The sequence below is a fragment of the Diadema antillarum genome, unplaced genomic scaffold (assembly GCF_040938485.1).
Source record: "Diadema antillarum isolate AM-2024a unplaced genomic scaffold, OU_Dant_1.0 seq00000700_RagTag, whole genome shotgun sequence".
NCBI lineage: Eukaryota > Metazoa > Echinodermata > Echinoidea > Diadematoida > Diadematidae > Diadema > Diadema antillarum.
The window spans coordinates 343,045-355,232 of record NW_027271605.1 but is presented as its reverse complement, the minus strand read 5'-3'; the positions used below and the strand labels follow the sequence as shown (position 1 = coordinate 355,232).

The window sequence follows — 12,188 nt, the reverse complement described above, 5'->3', positions numbered from 1 at the left end:
ATCCCATGCAATGAAAACAGGAACAGCAACGAAATTATAGGTCCTTCTGACGACAAATAATTGCAATTCATGACTGTACATTGATCACTTGAAATGCCCGAAGGCTAGAGCTACTTAAAAGAAGACTGAAAAAGACGATTATCTATGTGGCGTGATAATAATTCCTATGTCTACCACTGATTTTTCCTTCACTGAATAAAGTAAACAGAAGGCATTCAACCGTGAATGGTCCACGTGATTCAACGCATGCACTATTTACTACCAATCAACCTATCCCTCCATACTCCCCTATTTCAGATTGGACGAATCCACGTTAACCATAATATCGATCACCTAAAACCTTCGAAAAGAATAAAACAACAACATCAAAAGCTGAACTGCCAGTAGCACATGTAGACACACTTTTAGTTTGATCGTATCCGATGAGTGCCCATGGACGAACTCGCACTCGTTCGTACACGAGGAGAGAAGATACACACACAATACGCGGCTGCAGCTGTACGTTGTGTCCAGTGAGTAAAGCCCCGACTTCCACTGTAAACACACCGGTACAGTCTTTACATGTGGTTCCAAGATTGCTGGCAAGCAGACGACTTGTAATATTTTGGATCACACAAGTTTCACAGTTTGTTGTCAAAGCATTCATCATATCACTTGATTAGCAAGGAGTGGCGAAGCGAGAAGTCTCCACACATTTTGTCGGATTTGTCTCCACTTTTGAACAGGGTTGTTGGAGCTGCCGGCGACTTGCTCTCGCCCGTTCTTGTTTACACGCAGTATTCGAACTGTAGCAGACGACTCTTTCTCGCCATGCCTGGATACAAGTGCAAGTTCCGTGACAAGGTTTTGCGACAATTTGTCTGCCCCATTTGTCGCTATCCCATGCGGGACCCGGTCCAAATCACCAACTGTGGCCATCATTATTGCGATACATGTTTGCAGGAATACCTTAGGTGAGTTTTTCATGTTTTTTACACCTTCTTTCAGCAAATTGAGCTGCCCCCAGTCTGCGAGACACGGGCACGATGAATTCGATCGGTAATTCCAAGAGCAAGACACTGCGCTGATGACCTTGAATTTGAAATGAACCCTGTACAAGACCCAATAGATTACGTAACGAACAGACCGTTACGTTACCGACAGCAGAAGAAACGGGGTTAAGACTGCACGCTGGGCTCTCCGAGTTGGGAAGTACATGTATGATGGTATCATAATTATAGTATGGCAAATTATTATCATTGACTTTTTTTTCGTCATGAAACAGACTTTGACATCAATGCACACTAATCTCAAACTTTTATTACCAGTACAATACCATGTAGAAAGCCAGTCAAACAATTGTGTTATCATGACATTTGATAAATGAATGCCATAATCCATGTATTATTAATACATTTGAAGGTAGAGTCTGCCTGTAGACAAGGCAAGAATTGCAGCGTCTGTAATTGTCAATACACTGCAATGGCTGTGGAACATCTTTAAACAAGGAAAGGGAGCATGACAGGCCCAGGTCCAGGCACACACCCATTGGGGCCAGGCTCTACCACTGCCACTACACCTAAACCATGGCAATGGTCCCTAAACCAATGCGTTCGGGCTAGTGCTATTAGGTCCCCATCCCCATTCCCTTCAATTTTAAGGATTTAGAGAGAGACATACGGGAAATCATGCATTTCTTGCAGTGTGTATTTTCTGAATTATTCATTTTTTTAAAATACTTTTATAAAGTAAAGTCATGTCATTCCTTTACTGTGATGTCCTTTTTAAGTATCCAAGGTCTAAAACATTTATCATTGCATGGATTCTGACTTGTACAGTAGGGTATGCTTTTAGAATAGATTGTTGGATCTATGAGAAGAATATGAGTGTCAAGATTTTCACTTTCTTGATGGGTTGTAATTTTTGAGTGATTTCCTTGTGTCTCTTACTTGATGTCTGTGTGACAGCTCTCTGTGTGAAGAAACTCTGCACTTAAATCCCACACTTTTAAAAGTGAACTTTTAGAACACTTAGAACACTAAGCAAAGAAAAAGTTATGTTGAGAGAAACTGTTAAGTTGCCTATCCAGCAAATTTCCATATAATATTGCATGCTGATTTGATTATCACCACACTTTAGGATGCAATCCTGATCAATATAATATCCTGATATCATTTGATATAGCCTTGTTAATCTTATATTTTAAGAAAGTTATGCTTATGTGAAGCTTGTCACTTGAGTTTGAATTGCACACCAAAAAAAAAAAGAAAAAAAAAGAAAAAAAATGAAATAGTGCTTACGTTTATATCAAGTGGTACAATGATCTTATTTCTGGATTTCCAAAAGGAATAGTGAAAATACATAATGACAAATAGTAGAAGAGGGCCACAAGTGCCAAAGTCTACAAAGTTGAGATGTATATAGCATCACATCACATAGATAAGAGCTAGTTGACACCCTTGTGCCATTATGTGAAAGAGTCTTATACAGATGGTGGCAAATTCTGTGGAATTTTCTCCTCGGCTTAGAGAAATCTTTCTAAGCAACACTGTTTCGGAATCTGAGCAGCAAAAACAGAAACAGAAACAACAAAGCAGTCATGAGGAAGCATTGAAACTTGCAGACATTAATGCTTTCTCATGGTGATGAACTTCAGAGCTTCTCGAGCCAAATCTTGGAACTTATCAGCAGTTATAGAAATTAGGTATATGACCAGTTTTTAATTCTTGAAATGACATCACATTGGGACTGAAAGCTTCAGAAACAACTTCCTGCAAGTATACTATAACCTCCGCTGAAAAAGAGAACTGGGAGAAAGAGAGAAAAGAATATCGTGTTTTGACTTTTATCTCACTCAGACATAATCAAAAGCAATATACACGTCTTCATTCTGTTGTGTCACTGCTGCGTGAGGTTGTTCACAGCCCCGTGTTTACACTGATAGCAGTCCACCTTCCTCTCGGCACACACAAAAGTGTGACGCATGAGTACGCCTGAAGTGCCGAGTATAGTGTTTGCTCAGAGCCGAAGAATGTGGATGGGGCGACGGGAATGTTTCTTAAAACTGTTCATACATACTGTCAGCATTTATCACGCTGCAGTCAAAGAAAGAGAAAGTCAATTTGCCCTTGCAATATTTACTTCAGGAAGAGATCATGAATAGGTAAAATCAACAGGATCCAAAATGTATTGTACAACACATGGCAATATCAGCATGTATTGGAAATAAAGCTCTTTGTTCAAAGTTGTTGTGTTGTTTGTTTAACCTCTCTTCAAATTTCTTGGTATTTCATAGAATGATTCTTTGAATCTTTACTTGATTTGTTTATCTTGGTGTGGACATAAGAGTCATGTGGGCGATGATTTCCTTCCTGTCAGACATCATAGCAAGAGCTATTGTAACCGTAGTGTCTATCTTTTCAAGCAAGATTAGCCCAAAAAATGTCATACTGTCTACAGTGACTGAGAGTGTCATATTGTAAGATGTCATAACTGACATCTATCCAACTGCATTTTTTGAAGGATTTTTTTTTCCAGTACAGTCATGTTTGTGTTGGTATTTTCAGATTCATTCAAAGTTGTTAATGGGAATGCAACCCCTGAGTAAGGCATCTTGAAGTTTTACATAAATAAACAATACTTCCTTTTAGAACGTCTAACCTTTTATAAAGTTAAACCATGTCAGCTGTCTTATTGTCATAACCATAGTTCATTCTATCAGGAAGTATTGCTTGTTTTCTTTTGTTGAAAGTTTTCTTCTGTATCGTACACAGTGAAGTGAAATGAGCACATTTTGTCTTTGTTGTGCTTTGTCAATTTTGTAGACTGACGAGCATTTGATCTCACACAGAATTTCAGTGCACTGCATGCATCATCAATGATGTCATTGTAATAAGTAGTGTGTTTCCCATCACCTGGAATTCAGATCCTTAGATACTTGAATACATTGCTCAATGGACAATGCCCAGTGATACCTCCACATACATTGTTTGCTCCATTAGCACAGGAGGGAGCAATACTCAACCCGTACTGGGAGACTCCCTAAATGAAACCTACAGCTGCGAAACAGCCCTAAGCTCTGTAGGAAGCCATGGCGGTGATTAAGGTTGTAAATACGACTTCTGTGCAGGAATTACATCTTTTTTAACAATGGTTTTTACTAGAGGATGGATTGAATGAAGTGAGGATGACTCCTTTAAAGTAGATCTGGTTAATCATCAATTATGATAGGAGGATTTCATGGAGATGCCTCAGTCTCTCTAAGAAAGAAGAAGGCAAAGTTACTTCTAATCTCTTGTTCAATATGGTGTGACTAGTCTAACTGCCCAGACCTGCCTTGTTGCTTTGCAAATTGGTGGCTGCTAAGTCTGGATTATCTAGCACTTGCCATGCATTTCCTGTATTTAGAATACATGAGATAGTTGAACAAATCATAGAACTGCAAGTCAGACAGAATCATTGTAACCACTTTGGCAATAGCTGATAAAAGGTTCCAGGTATGAAGAATAGCTGTATAAAATGCTCCAGGTAATAGCATCTTTTGCTTTAAAACCGCCAAGTCAGTTTCAATGCAAACTGAGTGATAAGCTCCTTTCAATTAGTTTCTATGCTAATGTCCCCACCGTTTTTTTTCCAGTCTCCCTTGTGGGTTACTAGTATATGAAACAGAAAATGAAGATGTACTGAAAACATCTGTCTTTTGCACTGGACAAAAGAGTTAGATTTGCACAGAGTCTGGTTTAGACAAGGCTTTAATTGACAGGGCATACTTGGACAAAGCATGTAAAGGAATGGGTACACCACAAAGCAGATTTCAATTTGGCGGAAAATGAATGCTCGCAGCATTCTGCCTCTACCAGCTGCCTGATGCTGGAAATGTGCTTTGAGAGCTGGATAAACTGTCATTGCAGGGACATTAGTGCACCCCATGCTGTGCAATCTCTATTTTACCTTTTCACTTCTTATCAGAGACCTTGTATTAACATTAAGTCACCTAGATTAGAGAAGACTACATAGATGCATTTTAAGTCTGGCTGTATTTCTTAATGACTTATGCCTTTTGTAGGAAACAGCAGGAGGTAAGAGGTTGTAACAACAAAGAGTTCTGTGTATTTTGAAGTTGAAAGAGACGATAATGAAAAAACCTCATAATCCACTTTTTAATGGTGCAAGCTTGGTAAAATGCCATGCTAAACTGCAAACCATAAGCTGTTATTAGGATTTAAGTAACCACAATATCCTGCAGAGTATGATTGTATGTTATAGGTCTTTTAAATATTCAAGAGTCATGTTATTGCAAAGTGTCAAAGGGAGAAGCATTTCTCAATTTGGAGTTCCCTGGTTTATACAAAAATTTTAGTAAGAATGGTATTTTATGTACTCTATAGCTGTGCGAAAAAAAAAAATGTGACTAAGTCTCTAAGTTATTAATGAAAAAGTAATCGATCTTCCATTTCCATGGCAATTCTTATGGTTGTGTCTCTCAGGTTCCTCAAAACAGGATCTTCAAATTTTCAAGTAATGTTACATCATATTAAGTGGATGAATTACACTTTGAACAATTAGCCAATGTTGTTTCTAGATACTTTTGTGCTGAAAATGAAGGCTGTTCTAATGCTTTTGTCTAATATTGCATAACACTGAGAAAATTCTTATAGTTTATGCTGAGACAATTACATTGTATATTCCATCAAAAAGTAAAAGACAAACAGTACTGGCAGCATATATCCAGAGCAATTACAGGACCTAGGTCATGATGTCCAGGGGCCTAGTACTGGTATCTCTTGCTGAGCAGACTGGCCCAAGGGTCATACCCAGCTGGGTTGATTAGCTCTAGGGGAGAGTATAACATATATATATATATATTTAGACTTCTGTCGTAATCAGCATATATGCCATCTGTGATGAGGATGGACTTGTTGACATAGTATTGTCAGTCCTGGGAACTTAACCTTGATATTGAAGCAGTGGAAGAACCTACTGTTTTATAAATAACTGATTTTTGTCTGCAGTACAAGTACAGGATTTTGCTTTTTCCTCTATCTTTTTCTTCAAGCAAGCATCATCAAGAATCTATTTGAAGACGATTTAATGTTTTATGTGAATATTTTTGGTGTGATTTTTTTTTTTTGCTCAGCTCTTTTCCCTAAAAACCCTCAAAAATAGTATCACACACACTCATCAGTAAAATATGATAACAAGTTATACCATGACAAAACATGTATACCGGGTATACATAATTCCTATTCATGTTCTGCAACATTCATGTAAATCGATATAGCTATATGTATGTTAATAATATGTTTGGTTTCAAGCTCACAAGATTAATCTTGCTGACATGGCATGCCTTCACAACAAGCAATTCAGCACAGCATGATAGGCAATTAACCTATGGAATTTCAGGCCGACATCAAAATCCTTTATTGACTTTAAGACTCATGGGGGATGATTTTTTTATGACCCTAAAGTTTGCATGACATTTGTCTTTTGACACTGCAAATATTTGTCAGTGATGAATGGATTCCGGATCAGAGTTGTTTACAGAGATATATGTGTGCCCCACTTAAAACTAGGTAAGGTAGCAGGTTAAATTACCATGCAGCGGCAAAATAAACCTTAATGTTTTAAGGGGAAAAATATGAATGGGTTTCCTTTGAATTGAATTTATCAGCAATAGCATCATTTATTTGCAGGAGGGTAATATATCAAACAAACAAGGAATGAATTTTCTGCTGAAACATTGCTGTTGGAATGTAGCATTAGTAGAGCACTGTGGGTCCATTAGCTGCAAGTGGGAGAAAAGTGAAAACATGCCTAGTGAATTCATAGGTCTGTAAAAAAAAAAAAGTAAATAATAATTTTGGTAACACGAGCCTGTTCCTGCTCCAATGAAATTGCCAGCTCTTTATGAGGAAAAACAAAGCGGGGGTTCACGATGTGTACAGATGTTCAGAATCTGGCTAAAAGATTGGGCTACCTCAGGTGTATACACTGTACACACCACCAAACACTGGGCTTTCAAATCTCCGTGCTGTATTGAGGCGACAGCTTCATGCTTTAAATGGGACCGAGCACATTGTATTCTCAGTGGACGTCCACATTCAGGCTGGACGCCTATTGATCACTATTGATCAGCACATCAATGATGCGTGGGTGAAGCGATGGAATGAGGCTTGGGAGATCATTAACTGGTATATCTGTCACTCTAGCTTTTCTCTCCTGCGTGGAGACATTCTTAGATTCCTCTTGGTGGTAGTATTTTCTTAGTGAAAATCAATCTGTCTTGTCGCCACATTTTGAAAAAAAGATAAAGAAGACTGCAACTCAATAAAGCCATTGAAGATGAGAAAACAATTTTCTTAGCTGAGCACTATTTTTGAAGTAATTACTATTCGGAGTGGGGTCCTACTTGGTCAGTGCCTAATGCCAAGCATGTCCGAATTACATCTCATTATCCTCCGTTGAATGTAGACCAGTGCGACAATCCTACAGATGAAATTCATGATGTCCTTAAATTGCCCAAATACCTAAAAAAGGGTATTTTGAAATTTATTTTTTTGTCATACTTTCATGTTGACAAGAAAAAAAATTTTTCAGTTTTTAGAGAGAATAAGAGTTTCTGCCCATGGATGTACATACAGCATTGATAAGTTTCCTGTTAACAACTGAATACATGAACATTTAATTGTTGTGCTATACAAATATCTAGCTTGAAGAATATTATCATGTGGTAGGATGCCTCTAAACCTAGTAGTGTACTTGCCCGCTTGTCAAGGGCAGCTAGAAATAATATTGTCAGACAAGTGAAATAAATGGGCACTTGAAGTTAAAATCATAGGGTTCTTGCTCGCCTCCCTATTAGGGCAAGTAGGATACCAAGTACTCTGTGTAGTGTGATGTCCTGCTGTGTCTAGACAAGTAACCCTTTGTGTGCATTGAGTGTTGATTGACACAGAAAACCCCATAGAGTTCTACACACTGTCTAAGTCCATGGCATAGGGAGGGTTAATAAGTATAGTAGCAAAATGGTCTTTGGGAAGGGAAAGTGAGTGCAGGGGATAGATTTGACTTCAATTATTCTGCCGATGATCTGGACAATGCCTCGATGTGGGATTTGTAAGCTGATACAGGAAATAGTTAACTCTTGCGATTTTGAAAGTTGTGACTATAATGGCGCAGAATCGGACAAACAACTTTTTTTTAAAATTTTTTTTTGTAGACCAGTTCTTCCATTCTATTCTTGTCGAGAAGTAAGAAGTTCTTTGAAGACATTTGCTTCCAGCAGATATGCTTTTTTAAATAGACTCTTGCTCAGGTCTCCCCCCTCCCCCTTTTTCAGTGAAATGAGATATACTTGATCAGAAAAAGTAGAGCTGATTGGTTGAAATTTCCTTCAATATTTCAATGTTGACTGTCCATGGAGAGGAAATAGATGTATTCATCTATATAATGAGGCATCAAATTCTGAGGTATAACGTAAAGCAGCTGGTAAAATTGAAATTGAGTGTATATCATTTCAATAAGAATAGCCTATTATAGCGATAGAAGGTGCTAGTGTGGATGACATGATATTGTAAATAGCTGATCAATCAACTGTAAGATAAATATTGATTGGAAGATAGAATTTCCTTTTTCTGCTTCCACTATAAGTTTGAAAATATAGCAGTTCATTTCAGTATGCCGGATACGAAACTATTAGAACTCGTGTGATATACTGCAGCCCAGATCATATAGAGTAGGCTATTCATCATCCCATGTTCTATGCAATATGTGTCACCATGTGAAATATATTGTGTCTGCCCACTGTATATTATAGACCTGCATGCGTCTCTTTATTTACATTGCAAACAAACTGACGTACAGTGGCCTCATTGATGCCTTCAAGTGTGAAAATGAGAGGAGCCCGGCGCCTAAATTAAAATCCGCCTTGCACACCCCACCTTTAATAATTTTCAGCTATAAATAATTCATCTTTTTGTGTAGACCTTGAAAGATTATTTTTGTGTGTGTGACTAAAATGCCATATATATTGTACTTCCTTGTTCTTATGAAAACATAAACAAAAACAGAAAACAAAAAACTGCCCTCCAGAGGAGATGACCTCAAAGGAAATGTTATGAAAGAATTGTTTTTTATTTAATGGTTTAATGCATTATTGATATTACAGTGAAACATCACATGTATTGGAGAAAATAAATTGAATATGATTATTAGACCATCATATTGTAACTGATAAGCATCTGTGCACGGTGTCCAGGTTTTGTTTGATGTGGCACAGAAACACTCCAGTATCCAACTATGGTGAGTAAAGCACAATAAAGGGCATTTCTCAGGGACATTGGTTTAGGCACATTCAGAAGCATTGATTAGTTATGGATTTATTTAGTCTCTACATTCAGACTCCCTTTTTGTATTCTCAGAGCTGAATTTCATTTGTATAAAACTATTAGAGTTCCTAAGAATGATGAAAATGTGAGAAACATCAGGACAAGCATAAAAATTGTTATAGTGTCATACTTCCGTGCCATATCCCCTTCTACAACATCCACATTGTCATGCATCACAAAAGCAATGTAGTATTGTGGTGTTGTGTACTTAGACTAATAGCCATGAAACCCTGTTGTGTGGGTTCAACGCCCAGCTGCTGCTGGCAGTAAATTGAGTTGAAGCAAGCCAGCATAGTTTTTATTCAATTAATGTCACTCAGCTCATACATTGAAGGAGTAGATGTCTGTCTGCAGACCTATTTAATGAACAATTGTTCTTTGTGTTTAATGCCTGAAGCGTATGTACCAAATACAAATAAAGCCACGTGGAAAGGAATTACTAGCATAGCCTCACGAAGTTTCCGTGTAGGAATTTGGCATTAATTGACCACATCGGTCAATGAGATTTGAATTTGAATTCATTTGTTTTATGTGACTGGTTTCCATTCAACAAAAAGTAAGGTATAAAACAAAGTATACATTTGACAAAGTATATCGGGTATAAATTTGTATGAACTACAAGTCCTGGTTGTATACAAAATGTATGAACCAATATGATAACATAATATCCAAACTCTGCCAATGTGCATGATATGTATGCAGCATAAGGTCCGTTGCTGATGGCTTTATAGATTTATGAAACTTAGAACGTCGAATCATATGCGGTCATAAGGATACTGCCTGGAAATTGCATTTCATTTTGTATCTCTATAGAGCATTTTAATTAGCACCAAGGTTGGCTGTTTTGCAAACACACAGTCGCCTATTCATCACTCATTTTCCCAGGTGATGTGTCAAATTCATCAAACGACTCATAAGTTCTATTCCCCGGTCCCATTGTTGTGCAGATATTCTCCATTGTTATCATGTGGCCATCAATTCTCAATCATCAGTATAGGCATCAATTTTCAATCTTCAGTAGATAAGCCTATGCCGAGTGCACACTGCTAATTATCACTGTGCTTGGTGCACCATGTATCCTAGGTTTTTCACAGGGAGAGATGCTTACATAATGCTTTGTAGAATTCAGACTTATACACCATAGCTATTTCACAGGTATAGTGTAGGGGCAACTACCAAACCATGCAGTCCACATTCTACTGCCCATCTTGGTGGCACTGCCGCAGCACTTAATTGCGGCTGAGGGCTTATGCATGACGAAATGAAATCCTCTTCCCATGCAATAAGACATTGCACATGTCTGTGGCAATTTCTCTGTCTGTCTGTGCTAATATTGGATTTTGAAATGCATGACTGCCAGCTACTCGCTGGTTTTTCTTCTAACTAGTACAGAGTGACTGAGCACTGCATTGTGGGCAATGCATACATTTGAGTAGGCCTACAGTCGATCATACTCAACTCAGTGAGGGAAGCTTCTATTGGCAGTTTCTTTGGTGATTCTGTGTTCACTGTATTCAAATCAGCCAGCATTTTTTTTTTCAAGCATATTTCATTGACTTAATGTATTTGCAGATAATCTCAGCAGGCAGCCACTGATGATACTAATTTAAAATTCGAAGTAAAAATTTTTATATCAATGATTACTTATTTTTGTCTGAGAAAGATTGTATTGAAATATCAGATAAATATGCTGTGTTTTTATTGTTTCATACAGCAGAATGTTCCATGACTTTATGAGCTGGACATGGATTCTTTTCACTGCCCTTTGTTTTTGCTTTGAAGAGGCCAGAAATTTGATTTCAATGTAACACTTGTTATAAATATCCCGCGAATTTAGCATCAGGATGGGGCTCTTTGAGACAGATTTGTTGGGTATCTTTTTTCCCCCCTAAAGTTATTGGATCCTGCAAAAGACACGCCCCTTCTTTGCGATGTAGCAAATGTTTAAACAGGCATTCTTCAAATGTTCTTACCAGTGTCAACCAGAGTTCATTTCATGATCACTTGCTGCTAAAGTGTCTTTTATTCTTGGGGATTTCTGCATTCCTCTACTACAGCCTTCACTTCCACTTTTATTTTCCTCCAAGGAAGTGAAAAACAACTTGGAAATTCCTTATGAGAGAGTTGACTGAACATGCTCCTAAGACCAGGATTAGTACACCTTATATTGACAAAGAGTTTTTTCCTCTTCCCCTGAGTAAATAAATACGCAATGAGCGTATAGTACTTGAAATCTTTCTGTGTCTGTTACACAAAGGTATATAGGTGCTCAGATATGCAAACAACTTTCTGTCACCTGAGTACTAGTTATTGTTGGTACTATGGTAGAAAAAAAAAACTGGAGATGTGTGCATAACATGTCTGATTTAGAACACTTATGTTTATTGGGTCCAAAGTAAGGGACACATTTCAGTTTGGTCCAAGCTGTGGGACCAGAACTCTGCGATGTCTGTTTTGCGCCATATTTTGGGCAGACCTTAGACATAAAAACATGTTCAGAATTGTCTCTAAATCTATTTGAACGTACTAGATGTTCAGTGAGGATCTTCAGTTTATAGTTTTATCCTTCCATACTTCCCTTTTTGCATTATTTTGAGATGATGCATTTGTTACCAAAATCATTCATTCAGATGCTCTAACTCTGTATTTGCCATTGCTATTCAACTGCCATTCAGGCATACCATAATTGTCTAAAATGAACAGAATACATTAGTTTACACAGTCGTATAATCTTCCATTCATTTTACGGGCACACATGTACAAATTTAGCCGTGTTCTTACTGGTGAATCAAAATAGACCAAATAGTTCAGAGAAAAGTCCCT

General features: G+C 37.8%; 1 protein-coding gene across 1 annotated transcript in view; it reads left to right on the top strand.

Annotated features, from left to right (window-relative positions):
• The first annotated feature begins 541 nt into the window (after window positions 1-541).
• The window catches only part of LOC139737705 (TNF receptor-associated factor 4-like), a 103,943-nt gene continuing 92,296 nt past the window's right edge, over window positions 542-12,188 (top strand). The window contains exon 1 of the mRNA XM_071648384.1: window positions 542-953. Within this exon, the coding sequence (XP_071504485.1) occupies window positions 811-953 (143 nt within the window). The 5' untranslated portion in view covers window positions 542-810. The remainder of the gene's footprint in view (window positions 954-12,188) is intronic.